This window comes from Calypte anna, chromosome 4, assembly GCF_003957555.1.
Source record: "Calypte anna isolate BGI_N300 chromosome 4, bCalAnn1_v1.p, whole genome shotgun sequence".
Lineage (NCBI taxonomy): Eukaryota > Metazoa > Chordata > Aves > Apodiformes > Trochilidae > Calypte > Calypte anna.
Window position 1 is genome coordinate 10,837,580 of NC_044247.1, and position 24,509 is coordinate 10,862,088.

Consider the following 24,509-nt stretch of genomic DNA (forward strand, 5'->3'; position numbering starts at 1 on the left):
AGAGATGTCTCAGGTGTCATACTTAACATGCAGACCTATCGTGTTTAAGGAATGAGATTTACCTTCCTTTTTTTTTTTTTTTCTCCCTAAGGGACAAACTTATTTAAAAAATAAACAGTAATGTCTCAGGCATTACTGAATTCTTGCCAGCAGCCAGAATGAGCTTTAAAATTCAGGAGAAAAGAGTTTTTTGAGATGGAAATTAATTCCATAAAAGTTATCATAACTGCCAAGCTGGTAACTTGATGGCTGGGAATTTGAATTGTAAGCAAAACCAATCTTAATTTTCAAGGCAGGAGCAAAATGCAACAGGAGATTATTGAATTACAGGTATTTCTTTGGAGTCAAAAAAAAAAAAAGGGTATTTTCTCATGCAAAAATATTTAGCCTATATTTGGAAAAATAGCTAAATCATTCTTGTGAAATCAAATGTCAGCTGGATTACAATTATACTGAAGGTTACCTTTAAATCTGTTGGGTTTCTTCTGGAATTGATACGTGATCTGCTTAGCTGGGAGACTTGAAGATTTAGAAGACAGATCTGTGAAACCTGTACAGTTCTGTCATTTTTTCTGAATTAACCTCCATGCAGCTGTCGTGTCTCAGAAGGGACAACCACAAGTGTCCTGGAGACCTGCCAGAGAAGTCCAACTCCAACATGCCACATGCTGCACTATTTCTGAGAGTTCTCTGATATTTGAAATCAACCTTTCTCTGATTCTCAGTACAGTTAAGCTATTTTTTTACAGCAGTTGCTGAAATGTGCCTCCCCTCATCATCCTTCTGCCCCTTCTTGTAGCAGCTTTGCTCATAGAAGCCCACTTGGTGCATGTGTGGGTTTCTGCTCTAGTTGCTCAGTAGAACATTGTGATATCACTTCTGTGGCACTTGTATGAGAAATCCTCTTTTGCAAAGTGGAGATCTCATTTATAATTTATGTATTCACCCATCAGAGCAACCAGACATTTTTATTAGGCTCTGTCCTCCTGCAGACTTTGCCTTTGATAACATTCTTGCCTTGGTCCAAGGCAATGAAAAAATGGTGTTACTTTGACTGGACTTTTGTGCACTTCTGAAGACCTTTATGAACTGGTAATTAAAAGAGTTGATTCAGCTTCAGCTGAACTCCTCTAGGAGGCTGAATCCAGCTGCTGAATTCAGGATGAGCAAGATCAGACATTTTAGGAAGAGAACATAAACATCACTCTGCACTGAGGCAATATTCTCGGAAGCTGTTGCCTGTGTTTGGAGCTCTCAGTCTTCTGAGACAAAATGTACTAAGCAATGAGCCCTTGCAACTCTATCTGTGTAAAATAAACAAAAAGAATGTCTCATGGAATCAAATTTGGTATCATTTTATTCCTTTCCCCACCCCTTAGTTACTTACTTTCATTCTCTGCTTATGAGTGATTGGCTGGAAATTCAAAATTGCAGAAGAAATTGTATAACTCAGATGTAATGTGTAAGTGCTCCACATTCTAACCATGCCTTTTAATTTCATAACAGCCATTAGTGGGAGACTTGACAAAAGACAGCAGGCTGAAAAGAAAAAAAAAAGAGAATAATTTCTTGCTCCTCTTTTGCTTTCCCCTGCTACCTGCAAAGAACAAAGCAAGTATCTGAGATTACATCAACCAGGAAAAAATAGAATCAAGAGTGAGGGAGTGATGGGAATTCCTGTAAGATCTATTCTGTGATTAGAGGTATTGTAAAGCGTATGGAGAAACACAGGGGATTGTCTGGAGTTTCCTTGTGACTCAGCAGCATCACCCCATGGTGGGGCAGCTGAAGTCTTTGTGAAGCAGCAGTTCTCCCAAGATATTTATTACAGCAAAAGGAAAAAATATATATTCTAGGCAGTTCTTCAGATGAAAAAGAAATATGCTGTGTAGCCTGTTTCATACCGAACCACAGAGAAGTGCCTTCTCTAGATTGGTAAACTAATTAAAATCTATAATACAGAGAGTACCAAGAGAGATATGAGCAAATTTACATATTCAATTAATGCCTAACTCTGTATTGTTCTTGTCCTAAAGGTCTGTGCAGTGCAGAACTGAAAAGAAATGAGGCATAAGAGTTTTACTCTCTTAAATTACTAAAATAAATATTTCTGGGTGTAGGACTTGATATGAAGACAGTTCTCTGCTTGCATCTTTTAGGATTGGAAGTAAGAGAAAGAGAGAAGTGACAAGTTTTAAGCAAGGTACCCCTGGAATCATTATGTCTTTGGACTTTTGTCCATGGCTTTAGTTCTGGAAGTTCCACACCTACAAGTGATGCACAAAGAAACCATTATTTTCACCTTCTCGGTGGTGATAATAAGTATCACTTCTAAGAAGTTCACTGAACTTGTGAAAACAACCTAATATCCCTGTTCTGAGAAGAAGGTTTCCTGGCTCTGTTTTCCCACCAGCATACTGTGTCACTACGGAAAAAAAAAAAAAAGGTACTCAGGTCTCCCAGGTGTCTCCTCTCCATATCCATGTGGCCTGGGGGCTTCAGCTCCTGCTGTGATCTCAAGGGTGGCACCCCAGGCAAAACCTGTGAGAGTTTGTCATAAAATACCCGGGTAGGTGTCAGAATGAAAGATTTGGGATTTGTGATCATGTGTTGCATTCTCAGGGTAGAAAGGAACAGTGGAAGTTTGGCTGAGGAGACGTGTTGGCCAATTATTTTCTGCCTAAGATATTCAGTATTTCCTTGGGAAAAAAAAAAAAAGAATGTGAGGGAAAAAAAGAAGATTAAAGAGTTTTAACAAAAATGATAGCAGTTAGAGCTTTTGTATGGTCTAGGGAGTTCTATGGCAGAAGGTTTTTCACTCAGCTGTAATTCTTCGTGGTGCCTCCATTTATTGGATTAGTGTACATGCTGGCTAGGGAAAGATTTTCTGTTTTCTTTTGGAGTTCTTTTGATCTTTGCATCTTCTGCTTTCAAAAATGATCAACATTCTGGGCCAAAGCTTTCTACAGGATAACAAAGTATAGTGCAAAGACTCAGCTCTATCTTTCTAGAGGAGCTGGTTGTTCAAACACAGTGTTCCAGAGTTGTCCATCTTATTTGATGTCTTCCTCAGTCTGCTCCTCCTCCTTTCTGAATTTTGTGCTGACGTAAATTTTTTTTTTTTAAGGATCAGATCAAAGCAGCCCTTATGGGTGTCAATCCCACAGTGGTTCTTGGCACAATGCAGGAGTTTATGTTATGTAAATGGCAGAGAATCACTGTTTGAGAAAAGCTGCTACAAAGCAGGTAGTGATTTAATGAAAAGCACAAAGATTGAAAGGGATTTGCCAGAGCCCTGTGTGAGGGGAATGTTAAGGAGCCCATCCACGTCACCAGCTTTCCTGCTCTACTTTCTCTTCTCCCTCCTTTTTCAAGCCAACTTGAATGCACTTAGAGCTGAAGGAGAGAGAAAATATGAAACTCAATGTGTAATCAGTCCAGCCACAATCAATGCAGCACAGTTAAGAATTTTTATTAACTGTAATAGCTTTCAATATTTGCTGTTTCTGCATCTCTTTTGAGACTGGAGGAACATACGACGCATGGAGAATGTAGTTACTTTTGGAGAAGTCCATTTTTATACTCAAAAGAAAAGGAAAAAAAAGGTTATTCTTTCAAAGAGAAATGCTCTGGTGGTATATATTTAAATAATAAAACATAGATTAACTTGCAAGTTCAGTTCTGAGGATCTGAGTCTTCTCCTGAAGCAGTGAAAATGTGAACTAATGCAGCTGACAAAAAATTTTAGTAAAACTATAAAACTACTATTAAATGAGAGCTTGCAGCAGTCAAGGAATTTCTGCTCCAATCAGTGATGGGATCACAGCCAAGCTCAGCCCATAGGTGAGCTCAGACTCCATAGGTGTCTGGAGCTACACAGGAGCAGACAAATGATCACCACAAGAGCTTTTAAGGTTCACAGAGCCAACATGGTTTTTTGGCTCAGCAAGTCTACAAATTTTACCTAAACTCTTTTTTAAGAAAAAAAAGATAAAGAAGTGTCTTTGCTATTTGGACATTTCAGTGTCACCAAACAACAATCACCTTGCTCAGCTTGTTTATAGGCACAAAAATATACCAAATAGCACCCGATTTTAGAAACAGTCTTGTTGATTTCAATGGACTGTGCAGTGCATGTGCTCTTGATGTCACCTGTGAGTGAATAAAGTAGTTTTAATTGTCTGATATGAAAAATTAAAGTGGACTTTACATTTAAAAAGGGAGAAATTCTACATTTAAAAAGGGAGAAATTCTCTTTTTTTCTAAACCATATTGGTTTTGTAAGCAGTACTTCTATGCATAAATCCATGAAGTGTTGGGTACATTGATTCATAGTGATGTACCAGTGATTTACAGTGGCAGGAGTGATACAGGAGATTAAGGCACCATATCCCTACAAGTGGGTTGTTTTTTTCTTATATATATTTGTCTTCTTATATATTTTTTCTTATATATATATATATACATAGTCATCACTAAAAAGTCCATTGTAACTGCTGCAAAATAAAATCATCTAACCTGTTGCAACCTTCAAAGTAAATGAAATATCAAGCCAAACATTTAACACTGCCAAAAATAATCTGAATAGTAAAATCTTTCACTTTCTTAGCATTTATTTTGGCACCACATGATACAGGAAGCTGATGTTTTTATAGAATTTTCTGAGTTCTTAAACATGAGTAAACAGACTGCAGTACTTAAATGCCTTGGAATTTCAAGGGATTTGATACCCCCAAGTGTAATTTAAGTCTTTAAAAATTAATAAATATTTGATAAAAATATATTACAGAATACATAGTAATATATTTACAAAGGGTTTCTTGCCCAGTGTCTGAGAAGTTTTCTGTGATTCTTATCCACTCTTCCTGTAGAAAAACTTTGTTATATCAAAGAGGGTATCTATTCACATCATTTTGATTTATTTTCTTACTCACATCTTGTTTTCCTCACCACTCTTCTCAACCTCATCTTAATGCAAATCCAGGAGCTCATTTGCATGCATTACTTTAATTTCAACTCTGATAAGGTTACATTGTTAAATGTTGGCAGTATGTATTTTTACCAATGGATTTTTTTTCCAGCCACGTATTTCTGCAGTAGGAAATTTCAGCTGAATTCAATGGACACTGATGTCCAACTGCAATATAGATTTTCAGATTTCTTCCTCACTGACCTGCTTACAATAATTAGCTATTTCCTTATGCTAAACTGACAGCTACCTGAGAAACAGCAGGCATTCTCAATGTTAGTAATGCTGTGCAGCCCAAGGCTTTTTTTTCCTTAAATAAGTAGCATAAAGAAAATTGCAGCGAGTCACATTTGTTGAATATATTGTGAAGATGTTTTAGGTTAACAGAATCAAAGATGAAATCAAAATACACAAAAAAAGAACAGAGAATTAATGTTACACTTTCCCATAGGCTCTGGTTCACAGAGTGCTTGGCTTATGATGAACAGATTATGTGATTTTGCTTCTCTATATGATTCCTGGTTAATACTTGGCCATGCAGTAGTGTGTGACCTATCAAAGCTCTCTACAGTTCTTCATCATGGCTTGGGGATAACTCATCACAGCATCATTGGGTGAAAAAACATAGAATGATAGAATTTTCAGGGTTGGAAGGGACCCTGAAGATCACCGGTTCCAACCCCCTGCCATGAGCCCAGAAACCTCCTCAGGTTTCTCAGAGCCACCCCCAGACTGACCTTAAAACTTCCAGGGATGGATGGGGCTTCCATCACCTCTCTGGGCAACCTGTGCCAGTGTCTCACCACCCTCATGGTGAAGAACTTCTTCCTAACTTCCAATCTAAATCTCCCTTCCTCTACTTGGAATCCATTCCCCCAGTCCTATCACCACCTGACAGCCTAAAAAATCCCTCACAGGATTTTCTTGTAGGTCCCCTGCAGACCTGAAAGGCTCCAGTAAGGTCTCCTTGGAATTAAGAAATTTCAAATTTCACAGTAAGAAATAAGGTCTCCTTGGAGCCTTCTCCTCTCTTCTTGTAGGCCCCCTTCAGAAAAAAAATCATCACTTAGTGCTGAGTCATTATGTGAATGAATATACAGAATCATTCTTGCTAAATGGACACCTGAGCATTGGTACCCAGGCTGACTTCCTGCTTAGGGAATTCCTCCCAAGTCTTCCCCATGCACTGTCATCTGCCTCCCCCCCACCACCACCTTTAGAAGACCATTTACCACAGAAAAATCAATACCACCAAAAACATTTTCTGCAAATTAGTTTCCACAGGAGATGTGTAAGTTGTTTCTTTCAAAATAAGTAAACTCAGGGACTTAACAAGTGTTGCATATGCTCTTGGAAAGGCACAACAGGGACAGTAAGGAGCTTTGATTCAAGAGGGAAGCACATGGAACAGGCCTCCTAAAGGCCTGGACTCTGCCATTAAAAACACATTTTGTTATATTTTTGTAACAATTAGTTAATGATTCCCAACCATATGCTTGTACCAGATGTCTAAACCTTCACAGGCCCAATTGTATTTATTCCTTCTGACAATCCATTTAATATTACTTAATAATAACAATCAAGACTATTATTTTCATTCTCAGCACTTCAAATCCAACCACAGCAAACATGATGAATAACGTGTTTCTTTTTTCCCCTTAATTAATGGGCTATAAGCAAGCAGAAAAATGCTTCAGTTGTGAAGATGTGATTTCCCCAATGAGGTCATTGCAAGCCAGATCTTTCCTGGAGCACTTTCTCTGCACTATGGAACAATAATTGTGATTCGAAAGTGCAAGCACCCAAAAATAAAACTTTAATGTGCTGCAGATGCTGACAGTAATCCCTGGCTCTCCCTGTCACTATTAGGAGTTGTTGCTCTTGGAATACTTATTAGCTGTAAAGCTCAGGACCTTTACCTGCTTGGTTTGAACTTCTCATACCTCTTTCAGTCCCTGACAACTCTGCCTGTCACTGGGGGCATTCTTTTTAGCAGTTCAAAAATATCTTGAACTGTGCACCAGCAGTTTTGTGTTGAAATTCTGCTCTAGGGGAGACACCAGAGGCTAAGAAGAAGTTAGGAGTCCACAGGGTCTGAGGTTGCCATTGCTCTTTGCTAGTAAATAGTCTTGTCCCAGGTTTTCTGATCTGGAAAAGAAAAGAACCTACCAGGCAGCAGGATGCTGATAATGTTCCTATATTCCCATCGTGGCTTTCATCTCAGAAGTTTTACACACTGTTGTAAAAGCTGTGCAAGGACAATGCTCTGCTGAACTGAAGTGCCAGCTGTGGACTGAAGGGTGATTGCTCTTTAAAACAGAGGAGAAGCACACAATGCACACAGGGAGAACAGACAGTTCCCATCTCCCTTTTGCCTTTCATTAGGAGTGAATGAGGCCATGAGTTTTAACACTGTTTTTCAAAGTGTTTTGACTGCTCTCTATCACCTCAGACTGCTGGGATCTCAGTGAAGCTCACATCAGCATACCTTTCATTGGGGTAAAAATGGAAATGCCACCACGATGACTTGGTTTGATATGGATTTAGAAAAATGAGGATTTTCTGAATCATAGACATCATATTTACCTTTACATGAGTTTGTTATTTGAATCTGAACAGCAGTGCTACCACCCCTGTGTGTAAGCAGTACTTTCCCCGTTCTTTATGTGTAATTGTCCCTGTATTTTTTATCAGAAGTCATCCTTGCGTTTGCCAATAACTGCACTAGACTGCTCTGTCTTCCTTTGATGGATTTCTAGGTAGGTTTTTTCCACTCCTGTTAGTATCCTCCTTGTCTGTAGCATTTATTGATTTTTAGAGTGAAACCAATGAGCTAAAACACAGGAGTGGGAAACAGAAATTGCACAGAGGTAGAATGGAAGATAATGAACATGGGAAGTAAGCATGGCTTTAATAAATGTGGTGTCTTTACTAGTTGCTGGTTGCTTTTATCAAGAGAACTCTTGCTAGATCCTATAAATTTTAGATTGGAAAAAAGCAAATATGCCAGTGCATGACTGCACTGTGAACTAAAGTGTCCCTCAAGAATATTTCCTAATTATACTGCTTGATCAGTTTTATTACATTACGCAGACAGTCCACAAGATATACTGACACTTCTGCACAAGGAATGCTGCACTGTACTAATGGATTTATTTTCCATAGTTGTCTCTCATTTACCAGACTGTCTTGTGGACCAGGTTGATCTGTATGCAGCATTCACTGATAGGAGCTCACCTTCAGCTGCCTTTAGGATATCTGTTGCAGAAATCTTAATTTCTGAGACAAGAAGAGCAAACATGCTCTTCTTATTCTTTTTTATGGTTTGAGTGGTATTGACAGTCACTAGATTGAAAGCAGCACGTTTGATAGTGCATCCATAGTCTGGAAATACAATTGACTTTCTATTTATTCAGCTAAACTCTCAGATAATTCCCCTTCCCTTAGATTCAAACTCCTCTGTGCCCCTTGGAAGGAACTGAGAAACCTTCTTCGTGTTTGACTCTCAAAAGAATCACAGTTCCTGTTTCAAAATGTACTTTTTAAGAGTAAGAAGCTGGCCAATATATTAATGTATACACTAAATGGTTCTTCTGATTAATCTTCTGTTTTATCTCTCTTCACCAAAACTAAAAAATGTCAGTTCTGTTATAATTCAGGCAGTGCTTAGTCATGGAGCTTCCTCACCATGTTTTGGGGATGGGAGCTGGGGAGTAACAAAAACCATTGGCTCCACAAGGATTAGTGATGGTCTGATAGACACATGTAATTCATCCTGGTCTCTCTTGAACTGCTGAAAAGGATAAAGATATATTTTATTAATTTTGTATACAACTGTGGCCTTCTCTTAATCATCTCCACGAAACTTTCCTAACAGCATAAAGTGATGCCCAAGGTGGGGCTTGCACAGATAATGTCAGCCCAAGTTTGCATGGCTTCTTATTAAGCTTAACCACAGATGCAGTTTGTTTGCTTCTGCTTTTTCACTGTTGTTGTTTGCTTCATTATGAGAACAAATACAGCCTGTTCCAGGATGGCACATTGACAGGGCTTAACATGATGCTATAAGGCTTAAATTTCTCCTATTATGTGGCAGATTGCAAGCAAAAACTGAAATTCTGTTTACCATTTCCCCTCAAAAGATGGGACCTTAATGAGATTTGAAAGAATGAATTTTATGAGAATTTCAGCAACTCAATTCAAGCATTACATTAGGTGGTAAAAGAGTTTAGAAAAGCACTGGGGTGAAGCATTTTTTGTGCCCTGCAGTCAGCAGGCCAGGCTGACATTGCACAGAAGAACCAGGTAGCTTTAGTTATGTGGAATTTCTGCCTGGATTTAAACATGGAAGCTGGAGACCTGTGAAAGACATTCATGGGATACTTAAATACCTCTGAAAACCAGTGCCTTTGGAAAAAATGCCAAGGGTTATATGGAATTAATTAATTTCAAATGCCAAGATTCCCTATATAGCAACATCTTTCAATTGAAAATGTTGTTAATTAAAAAAAAAATATTGTAAATATAAATATTTTTTAAACATCTTTAAAATAATGCATACTATTTTGGCACTGGAGGACCTCATTAAGGAGAAATAATGAAATTATTTCATTAATGAAGTAACCACAGAGCTACCTTTGGATGTGTAAAATTTCTGGAACTTAATCATGGAGAGAACAGGCAAAGAGCAGCCCATGACCAACAAGGAACAGGGAAGGGTTTCTCCACATTCTGATTAATATTGATGGCTTTCAGAATGATTAGGAGATTGAATTAAAACACTTTCCCTGAATGATCATGTGAGCAGTTTGGTTTCTAATTAAAGTGTCTCCTCACTGCTGATGTGCAAATAAATATTGCTGCTGCTACCCCCAAACCTGTTGATAACTTGTTCTGAGAACTATCAGATGAAGAAGGAATAGCTGATAAGATGCCCCAGTGTGTTGGTTCCCTTGTTCCCTAGTTGGTTTAAGTCCACTTTTCAAAGCCTCAAGATGTGTTTTCCTCCATTTTTCTAATTTATAACTATTTAGACATATAATATAGCTTTGCCTGCCTTTTATTTCCTGTGTGGAGATTTCCTGTCTCTCTATTGTTATAATGTCTCTGTTTTATTCCTTAGGTAATTATTTGTTGTGTTTTTGAGAGATTTTTCACAAGCTTTCTTCATTCTTCATGATCTAATTTTGGAAACCTACTGCACTAAGTGGATCTATTTCTGTTTATATGACATTTAAATAATGAATATTCTGAACTTCTATATTATTCTACCTGTTCCCTCCAACTATGTGATTCAAATGCAAGTTTCAAGGTGTTTTTTCTCTGCTTTCAGTGTCTATTTCCTCTGTAAACCATAAAGCTGCTGTCTGTGTAGCTAAGGAAAATTCTCATTGTGGCTTGGCAAGGAACAATTGAAATCTCTTGACAATGAGCAATTAAAGTCTCTCCTTAGTGTGGTGTAATTCAGGACATTTTCATGATGAGCTCATTGGTCATGCTGAGTGATCAATAACAGATGCTGACTTGCCTGGCTGCATCCATGTGCCCACTGCAGCACATTCCTATCTAGAATAAAATCTGTTCCTATCCAGGGAATGCCATTGCTGAACCACCTCCCCATGTCTTCCAGGGAAGAAATATTTCATGGTCTGAAAGAGAATTCAGAAGCATCCTTGGTATTCACAGTAGAGTTTAATGTGGAATCAATGAAACATCAATATTTCCTCTCTTTAGCTGCATCCTAAAGCTACCAGAGGTTGTGCTGGGGCTCTTGCAGGCAGGTGGCTTTCAGCTTGCTCTGATTAATCAGAGGCTGTCAAAAGGGTAACCCTTTATTTATAAAAGAACCTTCTGATGGAATTGTACACATCTGCAACACACAGAAGTATTCCTACTTCACCAAGCTTTAGATCAAAACTCGCCGACTTGTGCCTCTTGGTTTCTGTTGTTTGCCATGGTTAGGATGGACACATCTTTCTGTTTGGAAAAAAGCAGGAATACTTGGATTTCAGGACAGACCACATGGTAGAGCAGCTGAGCTCCCTGTTGTATCACCTGAACTCAGTACTACAGGACAGTAAAAGCTGCCACACAGGACTGGACATGGATTGGAGAGTACTGGGGAGGGAGAGAAAAGGGATTTATCATCAAGAAGTGAGTTCTTCCACTCTTTCCTCCCATTGCTCTCCTTTTGTTACTTTCTCCTGGATTTTGAAGGCAATCCACTTCCAAATCACTGCAACCCTTCCTGGGATATATAAGGCCAGAACTAGAATCTGTGAGGTTAAAAGAAGACTTTGCTTCACAAGCTAATGCTCAGTCTCCATCTGAATATGAAAGAGGCAAGAAATATCCTGCTAGAGAATAATACAAATAAACAGGAGCAGAGAGACAAAAAGGGAATGGGGAAGCTGGTAAAGAGAGAGCTGTAACATCCTTTTCATTCAAGTGATAATTACTCCTCTCTGAGTTGTCATGCTGCTGACACCCCTGTCTGTCTGGACTCAAGCAGAGGTAGTGTTCTAGGTAAGCTAAAAAGCAGAGGTGTCAAATTAGTCCTTTCTGTGCTTGTAGTAGTTCCAGCACAGTTACAGAAGACAAGTGTCTTAAGAACTCCTGAAACCTATAGAGTTTTTCCAGCCTCTGTAAGATGATCCAATGAAAAAGGTGCCTACTTTTGTAGGGAGCAGGGCTGAATGAATTTTGTAAAATGAGTGTTACATTCTTAGTACACACTAAAATGCACCACAGTCTTTTTATAATTCATTTGACTTGAGAAGAGGTGGAGAATTTGAGTGGGAAAAAACCAAACTTTGTATTCTTGAATTCATGAGTGCATAGCTGCTGAAGGTCAACAAGGATGCTTCTTGGGAGCCATCTGAGTATTAGTTAAGCAGTAATAATTTCATTCTGATTCACCACTAGAGCTCTTCACAGACACAACCTTGTCATTTTTTTCTCTCTCTCTGGATCCTGTAATGACAACTCAGGAAGCTCCATCTTTCCAACTCTTGTCATCACTGCAATGGTGTTAGGAAACAGGAAAGTTTCATGCTTGGTGATAAAACTAAACTTCAGAAGTAACATTTAGAAGATATCTACAGCATTGAACAAATGTTTATTCTTGCTCAGCCATATTCCATACTATTGTAGCTTTTTAACTACAATAATTCATTGAATATCAACAGTGTCACTAATTTCACCAGAGGAGCTGCAGCCCCCATTTCTGTCAGCAGGACAGGACAGCTGTTTCCAGCAAGAATGACATTAAAAAAAGAACAGTTATTTCCTTTTCAGCTTTTAAACCTTTGTAGTTGCTACAAGAGTTTTACAAAACACCTCAGGACAAACTGTAACATACTTTTTACTTCCCTGCCATACTCAAACCTGGTAATATTTGTTGTACCTCCTGCATTTTTTGCCTTTGTTGCAAACAGAAATGCAGACATTAAACCTGTCTTTTATGGAAATTTCACTAGGTAGGAAAAGCTAAGAATATTTCTGTGTTCAACCACATGAAGCATCCATCTGACCCACATTTAGGAGACCATGTGGAGGACAGAGCCAGAAAGGACACAGCTGCCTTTTTGCTGGGTTTGAGACACATTAGATGGGAAGAACTTCACCTGAAACTCCACCATCCAGACAGGGTTTCTCTAACAAGCACTAAAATGCTATTCACAACATATTTTTCTGCAAAGTTTAATGTTTCTAAAACTGGTTTCCAGCTTAGGCAGCCAGAAATGCTGCAGCACTGAGGTGTTCTGCTATTTTTCTAAGAAATACACATTTTCTAAACTTGCAATAGTAACCCTGAAGTGTTGCATGCGGAGTCATCAGGGTTCTGGTATGTGTGTTGCAGTCACTCCTGCCAAAGCAATTAATAATTTAGAATCTAGAACTAATAGGGCAAGAATGTGTTGTAGAGAGACATTGTCAACCAGGTGCCTTGAGTTGCCAAAGAGTGGGTGTGAGTCCACCTGTGCCTGATTAGGACAGGCCCCTATTGGGCATGAGCAAGACCAGGGGGCCAATAAAGGTGGGACACATACCCACTTTTTGGCAACTCAAGGCACCTGGTTGACAATGTCTCTCTACAATGTGTTGTCGGGATTATGTCTGGGAAGAAACCAGGGAAGTGTATTTTTGCTCAGGAGGCTCCAGTATCTTTGCAGTTTCTTGATGTAAAGTGCCTCAATTCATCCCTAGGATCCAATTTATTCTGAATTTTCCTTCTGAATATGACATGGTGTGAAATAATGGAGACCTGGAAAAGGTAAATCTCTTCTGGATTTTCATTGCTACTCTGTCCTCCCCATAGTGGTCAGAACTTAAAGAAAGTTGGGGATTTTGCATAATGTGTATTGAGAACTTATGGTAAAGTTGTAAGACACAGGAATGAATGAGAACTGGGTCTGGGTGCCTATGTTAAGGTTCAAGACAATGAAATGAATTTCTCTACATAATGACCTGGAAGATTGGTTACACTTGGTAAATGTGACTTGAGCTCTGACTTTTCTCTGCAAGCAGGATTACATTTATTTAAAAGGTCTGAATGTATCTGCCTTATAGATAGGGAAATTTTTTAATAGATCCATAAAACTCCAGCTAGTAAAGACAGACCATTTAATTGCTAAATGTTGCTGAAATCTTTTCTGGAGACACTGCTAATCCAGTCAGTTCTTGGAAGATATATAGGCCAGTTTCTAATTGGTCCTCAAAAGGTTCCTGGATAAAAATTACGATTTATGGCTATCATTGACTGCATCTGCTTTCATTTTCCATGTGTACCAAAGGTGATAACAAAGCTGTGACATGCTTGCCAGGCCTTTTTTTCCCAGTAACTGTAATAAATACTCATCCTTAGTGATATGCAAATATTTTGGAAGAACATTAGAATAAAAAAGAATTTAGAGAAAATCCAGACAACAGAAGATGATTTTTTAAAAATTAAAAAGAAAGCAAAACATCAAAGGAAAGAGAGTAAAGAAAAATCCAATGTGTTCTCATGGCATATTTACTCATCACAAGAGAACAACTCACCTGTGCTAGACTGCTAGATTTCCTTACCAAGAGACACTGAGCTGAAACCCTAAACTTTCAGGTTACAGTTTGTATAGTCCCTTTTAAAGCCCATACTTTACATCACTCAACAGAGGAGTTGTTGCCACAATTCATTACTAAAAGGTGTTACAGTCTGAAACTTGTCAAAGGAGTCAGAGAGGAATTGCAGACAATTCTGATTCAGGGACTTCCTATTAACAGCTGGGAATGTGGTGCTATGGGATGCAGTAATCCAAGGGGAGCCCCAGCAAGTCAATTTTTGGTTTGGGTTTTGAAATTGGCGAGAGTAGAAGGAAAAAGATGAAACCTTTACTTCAGATCTGCTTGCAAATGCAGTGCTGATTCTGAGGACATCTCTATTTGTGGCTCTTAGTTCTCTTCAAAACCCATTTGTCTTCAGAAAGAACTGGAAAGATTTTAGAAAACCTCCGTTTTTCTAAATCAGATATGACCTGGGTTACCTACTCCTCTTCAAATTGCATCTTGTGAAGCTCTTTCATTATGGGTTTCTCAGGACCTGAGGAAGCCAAATAGCATCCAGCTCAGCACCTCTGGGCTGCTTTTGCAGTAGAGCAGAATATTTCTGTGTCTCCAGTTGGCTCTAAGAGTTTATACACCACATTCTGTAAATAGAGGAGACTCCCTGGTTACACCAGGCTGCTACAGAACAGGTAGTGAGCTAATGAAAAGAAAAAGAAGACTGAGAAGGGGTTTGCCTGAGCCCTGCATGACCTGAATGCTAACAAGTCCACAACGTCATCAGCATCCCTGCTCCCAGCTCCCCCTTCCCTCCCTTCCTTTCTCTTTTCTGAGCCAGCTTGAAATCAGGGAATTACATGCTAAGGAAAACCCTTCAGCTAAACATATAATTATTCTGCACAGGATCAGTGCAGCACAGTTAATCAGTTTACCAACTGAATTAAATTTTATTTTTTCGTGTCTGCATCTCCTGTTGAGAGTGGAGAAATTCTGGATTTAAAGGGGAAAAAAATGTGTTGCAGTTGAGAGAGGAGCTTCTGAAACTGAGCATTCATTAGGAGAGAAACCTCCTCTGCAGGCTGTTTCAGCAGAAAAACCCTCCTGGCAATCCTCAAGACTTTTGAGTAACTGACTCCACGTGGAGTTATTACTTACAGGTACTTAGGAAATAACTGTCTTCCTATTTTAATTTTCAGCTGTTTAATAGTGTTCCATTCTCTGGAAGTCACAGCTGAGTTTCATTGCATTGTATTTAATTTCATCTCATTGGATTGTTTTGACAAGTTAATATCTATTTGGACAGAAGTGTCACATCTCTGGAAATGAGTTCACATTTTAAATGATCTACTTGTAAACTGCTTCACTTAGGCAGTACAAAATCTGAAATATTGTTATTTTAAAAAGTACAGAGAATACCTTTTAAGTTCTATTTCCAATGGAAACACAAACTATGATCTTTTATTAATCCCAAGTGCAAATAAGTCAGGAATAAGACACCATACCACTCCCCCTGAGCCACCCCTACAAAGTCTCCAGGTAGAAGTATTATTACAAATAAAAATACTGAAGTACAGTGTGTCACTTACTCCCATTAATATGTTAAAATCCATCCAAGGAAAAGCTACCCAAGTCTGAAAATTATTCTAACTGTTAATGTACCTGCAAGCTTCATGGGTAATATTTGTTTTCCAGCAGTGCCACAATGGAACTTGAGCAAGGCAAAGTTCTTTCTCTTTTTGGCCCATAGCACATATCCCTGGGACAACATTTAAGTTATGTAAGAAATGGGTATATACCAGGAGAGATACTTGCTCCTTTTCTGAAGTGAAAACTGTTTAGAGAAATTTAAAAATCTGGTAAAATTGTGGAGAAAAAAAAGAATAGTGACTAGAAGCTGTATCTTCACCACTACTTTTTCCTGCTTCTTTGAAAACTTTCTTTTTAAGCACAGGGCCTTCTGCTGTGTTACAAAATCTTTTTGTGCAAAGACAAATTCTTTAACCCAAAGGTGTCTAAAGTCTTAGCTTCTAGATCCTCTGTAAGCCTCAAAAATCAATTTCTAAAGACCTGGATGGCCTTTCCAGGTTGTCCCTGCCATCAGATGCAGTTCCCAAGTTGAATTCCAGTTGAATGAGTTCCTGAGAAAGGAACTGGGGCCAGATACAAGATGCCACCTTGTCATAAGAATGTTCCTTAGAGACTACTGATTTTTACTCTTTTTGGCAAGTAACATTTCCTTAAGGAAAGGAACAGAAGGGTGTCCCCTCTTGGTTGGGGCTTTGTCTACTGCTGCTTCTGATACCAACAGCCCAGAACCAGGGAACATTCTGGGTAGCCAGGTCTCAAACTATTAACATCAGTTTTGGGGCTTTCTTCCATCTTCTCTTCAACTGTTTCATGGTGCTGGTACTTACTGCCAGTTAAGTAAAACATGTACTTTATTAACAGCTTTTAAAAATAATTACTATAGCTGAAATAATGAGGATAAATGATAGCAATATGTTTTTTTGACTTGAATTTCCCTGTAAAATGTCATAATATACAACCCTTAGAAATAAAGCTAAATGAATACACAGTTTTAAGCAAAAAAAGAGTCATACTACACTGGCAGCATTTCTTACATTGTTTCTTAACATGCTGCACAGATACTATCACACACCCACGGTGTGGTTGTGAGTTTAATACTTAAAAAATGTCTTTACTAGATCTTTTAATGTTGTCAAAGTGTACTGTTCAGCAGAGAAGACATAAGTAAAAGCCACCTCATCACTTGAATATTACTATCTGTGCAGACCTTCTCTAATGCATTAATAGCTGTTGAGCAGAATTACTACAGCTGATGGAGCTGATGTTCAGAATATATGTGACTTACAGGTAAACAGTGACCAAAATAGGGCAAATTTGGTGAAGTAAGGGATTTACAAGTAGTTTTCAACTAATTCTGGTCTGGTTCCATTTGGGTTTGTTAGGTCTGTTCTTTGGCTGAGTTGAAGAATGGATTTATAAAGGCAAACACTGGGATATAAAGGGGGTCTTGTGATCTTAGCATGGCCAAACTGGGCACATGTGCAGCTTTCTGTAGCATTCATATCACCAAGGAAAACACCTCTCTTGTCAGCACCTCAGTATTTGTTGCATTCTACCTATGGATGCTCAATCCCAGAGGCACACAGCTGGGAACACTGCCTACTCCAGACAGCCCTATGGCTGCAGTCTCTGTACAGAAATTCAACAGTCAGGCAACTCCATACCATTAAAAACCTTTTGTCTGCATGACCCGCCCATGGTCAATGCTACACATGTTATGGATCAATGTTATGGATTAATGTTACTCCAGGTGTAACTGGCAAAATAGATTTTAAAAAGTGGCAGGAAGTCTTTTGAAATTCAGCAACAAGTATTACACACCCTTTGACATTTAATTTACTTATAATGTAAGCCATGAGTTAAGATAATGATCTGTCCATTTTTTCATTCATTTACATACTGAAAATAAAGGTGTGGATCAGAAAACTCCCATGTACACAAATGTTCAGAATTGATTTTATGACATTGGAGTATGAGAATCAGTCCTTTATCTCAGAGTTTTGGGATCCATCCTAATGACCTGCTTAAGATCTCCCAATTAACCTGAGTTCACAAACACCTGAGAAGCAAACTGCATGCATCCCCTGAGGTGCCATTAGCTTCACTGTACTGTATGCTTGGAAAAGAATAGTTACTCCTAATTGTAATGCAGCTGAGGAGCACCTAAACAGCCCAATTTCACTTAAGTATGGAGACATATCTCAGCAAAATGAGATCAAACCATCCCCTTATGAACGATAACACTTGGAAAGCTTTAAGGATATTATGGTGGGCAGCCAATTCAACTCTCCAGTAAGTTCAGTAATCACATTCCAGAAATGATTTCCCTGGGTGAGGGCAGGAGCACAATTTGCACCTCTCCTCCTTACATAACAGAGATGCCTCGTAGCAGAAATTATTTCTCCCCGAGACAGACAGCTGATGCGGAGCAAAACCTAACAACACTCATGCATCCTAGGGTGGAAATCCATTTATCCCCATGCCTGGAGAAATTTCAAACACTCCTCATCACAAGCAATTCTTCACCCTCCCATCCAAGGCAATCTGTTTGCAGCACAGCCGTGAGCATTGTCAGGCAAAACATGTCACAGCTTCTGGCTGTGTCGGGAAGCTGCGAATGTGCGGGGAAATCATCCTCCCTGGCAAGTTCTGGGGAAGAGTTTCCCCAGCCCAGCACTGCTCAGCCCTGCACACCCCAGGCAGGGCATGGGTTGCACCCTCCATGGGTCCAGAGAGGGATGGGGATGGGGATTGGGACAGGGGGGTGCTGGATACAACAGCAGAGTGGTTGGGAAGCCTGAACAAATCAGGACGTGTCAGGGAAGGAGCAGAATTCCTCAGTCCAGTCACTGGCACCTTCTGCTGCTTGTGGTCCCCTAAACTACACACACGAGTGCTGCACAGCCACTGCATCAGATCACCTGATCTGAGCCAAACAGACCTAATCAGGGCAAATTTCAAGCAAGCAAACATCCTAACGTTGGGCTGTGCAGTGCATAATGGAGCTGTGAGACACAACCACTCCGTGCCTGCATTTAGCAACAAATGCATTTGATCCCCGCTCAGCTCCCAGCAGAAATTCCAACAACATGCTGCACAGCTGAAACAGCCTCTGCCTTCAGTCGTGTCTGAAAAACTACTGTGCAAAGCAGCCTATGCAATATTGAAACTGAATGAACTCTTTCCCAAACAAAGAATGCAAGAGCAGATCTGTAAATTGCAAGAATCCAAAGTACAGAGAATACATGGTAATAAATGATCATACCTTTCATCCAATCCACTACTTGCTTGGGCGTCCACTTGCTAATAGGTTCCATAACGAGAGCCATCATCAGATCACTTTATCATTCACACCAAAATCAGAAAAAAGGAGAGAAAAAACGTATCAGAGCATGGCTGGGCTGAGAGAGCAGGAGGATTTTACAGTGCAGTCCAAAGAGAAGATGATGCTTTGTCCCTCCAGGTTTCCCCTGCACTGATTCAGTAATGTATAAAATTACACTGCTTGATCAGCTCTGGCACCTCCCCCACTGCACACAGCCTGCAACACACTGGAGCACAGAGCCAGGAAATGGTGCAGTACATATAGACTTACTTACAAAAACCTCTACCCACTGATCTACTTATTAGACTGGCACAAATATAAAATTATCTTACACGGAGAGCAATTCAAGCTGGAGCTATTCCAGACCCTGAGTTTTAAGGAGCTTTATTCCAACGAGCTCTGGGATCTTCATCAGGGAAAATATCACTACTGTAACTTGATAGCAGATTGTCTTGGCTTCATTATGAATATGCTGACTGTCACTCAGTTTAAAGGGAAGATAGAAATATCAGAATATCACTTGGCATCTGGCAAACTGCTGAGCATCTCCATCTTTACAATGCAAAACGTTGCTGGAGTCATCCTATGGAATCATGCAATTCAGCACCTCAAACACAGTATTAAAAGTCTCACCCAGGAAGAGACTTATGGAAGAAAACTCTTTTTTTCTGGCTACATTCAAACCAAAATATTTCCTCCTATGAGCTGCTCAGTACAGAGTGAAAGAATGACAGCACCAAAGAGTCAATTTTCACTACGACAGCACTTTAATACAGACAAGTATTGCAAGTTTCTTGAGTCAAAGCACTGGGACCGTAAGTCAACCTCTCCCTTTTGTTAGGGAGGGGAAAGAAAAATGTTTTCAATATCCCTAATACTCAAGTTTGCTACCCTTCCCTAAGATGGAGGAGAAACATTTAAATGAGATATGCCAAAGAATCCCTTTTGGACCCTTTTGTGATGCTTTGCAGCCCACATTCTGCATCCTGGTTGAAGGGTTGCCTGCTGTCTGGTTGATCCATTGATCCATTGCCTGAGATATTCAGCCCTACTATTTCATCCCTGGGGGAGAAACTCAGATTCCCTAAAAAAAAAAAAAAAAAAGAAAAAAGACAGAACAAAGCAGTTCCACCTTTCTAGTCAGTAATCTTTCATCTGTGCCTTTGCTTCCTGCTCTGCTCCAAGTTCTACCAGCACATCAATGTCAGGAGATGAGATTGCTACCAAGTCTCTCTCCCTCCACTAGAGCTCTGTTAATTTACCCAAGCTGAGATCTGTCCTCTCTTCCCCATATAGGGGAATATAAAATACAAATGGAATATTTATGCTATGTTATTTCAGGGTCCTTCTTTAAGCCTATATAAAAAGGAGTCAGAGAGGCAGCCTCTTTCCCCCTGCTGAAATGTCTCCAAAGAGAGGCACCATGCTCAGCTCAGTGATGCACTCTATCATTTTGCATTTCTCTCTTGCTGTGGGAAGCAGTGTGATTAGTATTCTGTGATGTATTTTGAGTGCTCAGAGCACAGATCTCCTTTACAAAAGGGTTCACAGCAATTCTCCTCCAAGCAGGCTGTTTCCAGCTGAACAGCATGTGAGCTTCCTCTATGAGTTTTGGGAGACCACTTTCAGTAGCTTTAGTTCTGACTAAATTGCTGTTTACAATGGACATAATAGTGACAAAGATTTCAATACACAATACTTCTCTTTTTAGGCAAAAGTCAGCCACGAGTAGACTTTTTATACACTTGGGATATTTTTTTATGAGCCACCTTGTGTATGAATTCAGTATTTGGACACAATTACATGAATTAGTCTTCATTCATAATTAATTGGACTGTTTTCCTAATTCCTGTAATTTGACAGGCTTGCAGTCAGTGTCCTTTTGTCTCACATTTCCTACCCATGCCTGACTGGACAGACTTTTTTTTTTCTGTATATTTTGACATATTTTTGAAAGAGCATGGAAACTGAATTCAAAAGCCATCAATGTCAGTGGACATACTTCATTCCTTGTGATTGTCCTTGGATGACAAAAGAAGCCCAAAACTTTTATTTTGGAATCAGTACTTCCATTCCCAGAATGAGGACTTTTAAAAACTTTTTCTTGTCCTCTTACTGAGGGTCCTCACCACAAAGGTGCTTTGCATTTTCATTTATTCATATTGTATTTCACCTCCATCCTGCTAGTCCAGGCAGTAACTACATATGAAAATTTTAGCCATTAGATACTGTCCTGTGTCTTTTCTTTGTTATTATTAGCCACAGTTTGCATTTTGGCTTTCTGGAACCAGCCTACTTCTTGGAATGAAATATTTAAAGTTGTTAAAAATGATAACTCTGCTTCTTTTGTTCCTGAGCAGATGATTTATTTATTCAGCTTCACCATCCCTTGCACAGTGCATGGCCATGGTTTGTCACCAGTCATTCCAAGCCCTGACAAATGCTCCTTTAACTTATTTTGTGGGTATGTCCATCAGGGCAGCCCATGGAAGATTGGACCTGGGTATTTCCTCTGCTTCAGGCTTTATTATTTCAGGAAAGATTTCTTTCTTATGTGCTGTCACACGAGAAATGGGAGAATTGTCTGGATCAGGAAAGAAATCCAACACTGACCACAGAGATGGGTCCAGCTGGGCAAGAGGCTGAAGGGAGTCAGGATGCATTCAGAGTGCTTCTGTAACTGCAGTTCAAGTCAGTTCATGGCATTTTTTAGTAATGAGTCTAAAATGAGCAATCATGGGATAAGCCCCCCACTACTCTGAGCTACTGTCCTCATTACTCACACGGGGCCAGCCATGTGCTGGAGTTAAATCACCTGCCCCCAGGTACTGCCAGTGTAGGTCACTGTAGCAAAATCAACTCTGAAAAGTCCCTAAACAAGCAACTTTTTTAGAACAGAAGCAAAACTGTGTCATCCCTAAAGCTCTGCCATGTGTTTTCCTGCCCATTTATTGCCAGGCTTCTGCCTGGATCTGTCCCTCAATCTACCTTGCATTGCTTCCTAATACTGACATAAAAGAAACAATGCATTCCCATGATTGGGTTTTTCTTCCAGGCTGAATACAGCAAATCAACAGAAAAAAAAAAAAAAGATCAAGGAACATCTTTCTCACTATTATTCTATCTAGGTCATGTAAATGAGAAATACTTTCTGACTGAAGTCTGCACAGGCAGTGGAGCAAAGTAAGGCGTTTGAAACAGAGAAAGGAAACAGAGCTTTCACTATATGATGCAGTGATGTTGTCAAAGGCCCATATAAAATAATCTGGTAATTTCAGGCCATAATCACTGCTGTCATCTTTGACAGCAAAGGCTGAACAGACAACTGTTGAAAAGTTTCAAGTCCCTCCTTCTTCTCATCAATAGTGCTGGTAGTTCTTTAGCTTTTGAGCCCTGCCTGGTATCTCTGGGATTACCAATCAAACCATTATTCTTTGTTGTTTCATGGTCATCATGCAATGCAGTTAAATGATCTTCTGTATCTCCTGACCAGTGCCAACTTTCCAATGAATGATGATGCTCAAACCTGATGCCACAATTAGCAGACCTCTTAGGGCAATCATATATTTCTTGCAGTTTTCATCTGGCAACAATTATTCTCACATTTCTTGAAGAAGAAATTGCTGTCAGTTTTGAACCAAATCCTTTAGAAGCAGGTTAGTCTAAGAAGATCTCAACATTGGATTTGATAGCTGTTATGGAAATGCAGTTTTAGATTAAACAAGTAACGAATCCCCTGAAAAAATGGAACATAATGCTTTACTTGTGACATTTGTAAGTTGTATTATAAATGGAAATGTAAGCAAAGTTGCTACAGAAAACACTGTTGAACTCTTGGTTATCACTGAACTTTTTAATCATGTAATATTCACATATTATACATCTGCTTTTTTCTAGAAAATAACATTTAAAAACAAACAAGCAAAACAAAACAAAACAAACCCCAGAATGTAGCTGAATTACCAGTTTTGATCATTTCTGTCCTAAGATAGGCTCTGCCTGCTGCTGCTCTCCCCCAACCTCTTTTTTGCACCGTAACCGTCGAGTTTCAGAGGTGGAAGGCAAGAAAATTGCCTCCAGCAACTGTGTCTGAGCACAGAGGTTTGTGCTGGGAGGACCAAATCCCAACTTCCATTTGTCAGAGGGATCAGCAGATATTCCCATTTCATCAGAGACCTTTCCCTTTCTTAACCACGAGTTTCCAGGGGCTGGATTTTGGCTGCCTTTGGCTAAGTTCAGAAAAACTGGAGGAGCACATCTGAGGGCTGTGATGGGAGGGGAGACCACTGCCAAGTGTCACCAAGTGCTGTAGGACAGATCCATCCCACTCCTTTGACATCCCAAACACTCCCCGTGCCCGGGCGCTCTTCTCCCTCCTCCACCAGAGGCAGCTGCAGGTATTGGGAGGGATTTTCCCCCTCTGTGGCATTGAATCCTTTTTCTCCTTTCTCCAAGCATCTCGAATCTGACAGAGGTGAGAGGGGATGCTGGGGAGGACACTTCCCCCCTCCCTTCCGAGCCGCGGAGCCGATGTCCCCGTTCTGCGGTGCCACCTGCTGGCCCCGCGCTCAGCGCCGCACGACGGGGACATCGCCACCCCCCTGCTCGGCCACGGCTCTTAGACGAATGACAGACTTTTAACACTGAACTTCGGGAAAAAATTGTTCTGATTTCTTTCCAATCTTTTTTCCAAAACGTGGTCCTGCTTCACAGAAACTGCCAGGGGACCCCAGAATCACCTCAGGATGGAGAGCTTGGTTTTCATAACTCCTCTTTTTGACACATCCCCCCCAAATCTTTCCATTTATAAACTTTAAAAACTTGAGCAGCTCTAAACTCCAGCTTTTTTTCTAAGAAATCAGAACATTAGAATTTTTATTAGTGCAGTACATTTACTTTCATTAATACCTTTAATTTTTCATACTCTCCTAGGTGATGTAATTTTGTTGATATCTGTTAATGACAATAAATGATACATTAATTGGTAGTAAAACACCCTGAACAAGTGGTTTGAAAATCAGGGCTAACACCTCAAAAATGCAAGAAATGTTTCATGTCTTCAGGGCTAGAGAGAAATAATTTCATTATTTCACTTGCTGAAAAACGTCCTGACATTGCTGGGATGGTTTTGTGCAGTGCATTTTTTCTTTGTCTATTTTAGTGTTCACAAAACATCCTGTTCTGACACCTCTTGAGACTGAAGTCCTCTGCTTAGCCAAAAACATATAAAGGATGAAGCATGGACACAGAAGTAGTGCAAATTTCATCTTTTCTTACATTAATTTTATCATAGATTGGTTGTTGGTTTTTTTTTTCCCCTAGAAATTGTCCTTTAGGTTACAATTCCTTGGCATTAATAACAGTTTATATAATGTGAATTCTGTAGATTACATCTCTGGGGAAAAAATGGCCATTTTTTGCAGCCCTATTCAGAGTTCTAAATGTACCCTAAGTATGCTAATGTCACTGGTATCTAAAGCCTCATAAAAAATTAACATAAAGAATATGGTTCTCCTCTAACAATCCAATGATTCTAAATCACTAAAATCCAATGACTTCAGCAAGGACACTGGGAAGTGACAACAG

The 24,509-nt window shown here is 39.6% G+C and overlaps 1 protein-coding gene across 1 annotated transcript in view; it reads right to left on the minus strand.

Moving 5' to 3' along the window:
• The window catches only part of LOC103528412 (connector enhancer of kinase suppressor of ras 2), a 155,775-nt gene extending 136,845 nt beyond the window's left edge, over positions 1-18,930 (minus strand). The window contains exon 1 of the mRNA XM_030449060.1: positions 18,864-18,930. Coding sequence (XP_030304920.1) covers positions 18,864-18,930 — 67 coding nt within the window. The remainder of the gene's footprint in view (positions 1-18,863) is intronic.
• Positions 18,931-24,509: the final 5,579 nt, after the last annotated feature.